Source organism: Eimeria tenella, genomic scaffold (assembly GCF_000499545.2).
Source record: "Eimeria tenella Houghton genomic scaffold, Eth_scaff3954, whole genome shotgun sequence".
Classification (NCBI taxonomy): domain Eukaryota; phylum Apicomplexa; class Conoidasida; order Eucoccidiorida; family Eimeriidae; genus Eimeria; species Eimeria tenella.
The window spans coordinates 1-2,654 of NW_013544867.1; the positions used below are offsets into that span (position 1 = coordinate 1).

A 2,654-nucleotide genomic window follows, 5' to 3' on the forward strand; every position below is an offset into this window, starting at 1 on the left:
CCCCCCGGGGGCCCCCAAGACGGGGGCCCTCTTGGGTACTTGTTAGAGGGTCACCAAGGGTGGCCCCCAGGGGGCCCTTTCTGCTGCCTTTTCTGTAAGCAGCTTTAGTTGACACGAGGAGGCCCTTAGAGGGCCCCCAATGGGGACCCCTCTAAACCCTTTTAGCCCCTCTTCGGGGGCCCTTAGGGGCGCCCAAATATCTCCCCTTGGGGGCCCCCTGGGGGCTCCCTGAAGTGTTCCTTGAGCTCCCTCTGGGGAGCCCCTTGGGGGCCCTCCTAATGGCGCAGTTTGGGGGGGCCCCCAGGGGTCCATTATGGGGCCTTTGGCATCTTTTGCGGGCCCCCAAGGGGGCCCTTGGGGGCCCCCAGGGGCCCGTTGGGGGCCCCTAAGGGGGCCCCTGGGAGCCTCCACGGGGTACCTGGGGGCCTCCTTGGGAAGCCTAAGGGGCCCTTGGGGGGCCCCCCTAGAGGGAAACTGCGTTTGGCTTTTAGGCATTTTACTTGGCCCTTATGTTCGAATGCACAGTGGTTTAGGGTTTAGGGTTTAGGGTTTAAGGTTTGGGGCTTAGGGTTTAGGGTTTACGGTTGTCGGGATGGGTGGCGGACCACTGGGGTTTCTCGGATTTCTGGGGTTTAGGGTTTAGGGTCCGTAGAACCCTCGAGAGGACTTTGGAGAACTTCATGGGACAATATGCGAAGCATAATGCATATTGTTGAGGGGTTTGTTGAGGTTTAGGGTTTAGGGTTTAGGGTTTAGTTTTCAGGCCAGGTCGGCAGCGATCGCGCAGGCGCTGTGTTGAGTGAGGTTTAGTGTTTAAGAGAAACACCGTTTACGGTTTAGGGTTTGAGGTTTATTTGTATTTTTAATTTAAAGAGTTTCAAGAGGGTTTAGGCTTTAGGGTCTCAGCGAGGGTTTAGGGTTTAGGGTTTGCGTGGACTACCGGGGGCCAGCGGAGCGGACCAGGGAGCAGCAACGGAGGGAGGCCGACTCAAACCCTAAACCCTAAACCCTAAACCCTAAACCCTAAACACTCTGCTTTTCTTTTTTTTAGCTTTGCCCTTCTTCAGGGCTGGGGCTGCTGTGTGCGCCTTCAGTTCCTTTTTGCTGCTCTCTGCAGCTAACAGCAAATCTGAGCAGCAGCGGCAGCAGCAGCAGCAGCAGCAGATGTGAAGTCTACTTCTCTAGGACTTCTTTAAACCTCCGATCGCAGGGGCCCCCCCTGCTGGAAGAGGGGACCCCGTCGGGGCCTTCGAGCTGCCAAACCCTAAACCCTAAACCCTAAACACTAAACCCTAAACCCTCGATCATGTCTCGGCGTGTTGTGGTCTCCCTGATTCTCGGGGCTTTTGGCATTTCATTGGCAGCTTCACAAGAATTGACTGGCAGTAAACCCTAAACCCTAAACCCTAAACCCTCGTCTGCAAACCCTCACCTTCAAACCCTAAACCCTCATGTGCAGACCCCAGCAGCTGGGAGTATACTGCTGCACATCTGGAACACACTCTGTAGCTGCTGTTGCTGTTGCTGTTGCTGCAGTTGCTACTGCTGCTGCTACTGCTGTTGCTGCTGCTGCTGTGTTACTGCTGCTAGCAGCCTAGTAGTCCGCTGCAGCCACTCTCTTAGAACGATGCGGTCGTGCTGCTGCTGCTGCTGCTGCTGCTGCTGCTGTCACCACTCTAGCCACTATTGATGCTGCTGCTGCTCCTGCCACACCTGCCGCTCCTGATGTTCCTGCTGCTGCTGCCACACCTATCCCTGCTGCTGTTGCTGCTGCTGTTGCTGCTGCAGATTGTCCTGACTTTGGCTTCGCATATACTGCGGACGAGGCGGACCTGCTGCAGCAGCAGCAGACTCCGAGTTGGTCGGCCTGCGCGTTGCTGTGCAACCGCTCAGCAGCAGCAGCAGCAGCAGCAGCAGCAGCAGGATGCGCCCACTTCCAGTATGACTCTTTGACTGGCCTTTGCCGCCTCTTTGCTGCAGGGGCCCCAGGGGGGCCCCCCACTGCGGGCCGGGGGGCCCCCCATTTGGTCTCGGGGCGGTACCCTGTGCTGCTGGCTGGCAGCAGCTGCGTCACTTCTGCTGCACTATCTGAGTGGGGCCCCTGGGGCCCCTGGAGTCCCCAAGAGGGCCCCCTGGGGGGCCCCCCGGGGGGCCCTCTGGGGGGCCCCCTGGGGGCCCCCCTGGGGGGCCCCCAGGACCTCGGGGGGCCCCCAGAGGCCCCCCCGCTGCTGCAGCGAACTCGGCAAGTGCTGTGGGGCCCCCGCTTTGGGCCAGAGACTTTGCCTGCACTTAGGCAGCTGAAGCCAGCAGCAGCAGCAGCAGCAGCAGCAGTTGTAGCAGCAGCAGATGCTGACTGCAGCTGGAGCGGCATTGGCGTGCTGGGCTGGGGATGCGATCCTAATGCCTCTTTCGAAGAAAGCGGTAAGTGATTAGGGTTTAGGGTTTAGGGTTTAGGGTTCAGGGTTTGGGGTTTAGGGTCCAGGGTCTAGGATTTGAGATTGAGAAGTTCAATGGTGTCTCATTTTGAGGGGTTTACCCCTAAAACTGCTCCTGCTGCTCTTCCTGCTGTTGCTGCTGCTTGTTAGTTGCTGCTGCTGTTCCTGCTGTTGCTGCTGCCACTATCTCTGCTGCTGCTGCTCTGTGTGGGTTTTGCT

The 2,654-nt window shown here is 58.6% G+C and overlaps 1 protein-coding gene across 1 annotated transcript; it reads left to right on the top strand.

Moving 5' to 3' along the window:
- Positions 1 to 1,306: 1,306 nt before the first annotated feature.
- ETH_00037795 (uncharacterized protein) lies at positions 1,307 to 2,429 on the top strand (the record flags this gene model as incomplete). The annotated part of the gene is made up of 2 exons (XM_013379782.1): positions 1,307 to 1,385; positions 1,789 to 2,429. The coding sequence occupies 2 exons, from the start codon at positions 1,307 to 1,309 to the stop codon at positions 2,427 to 2,429; spliced, it is 720 nt and encodes a 239-aa protein (XP_013235236.1).
- Between the last annotated feature and the right edge of the window lie 225 nt (positions 2,430 to 2,654).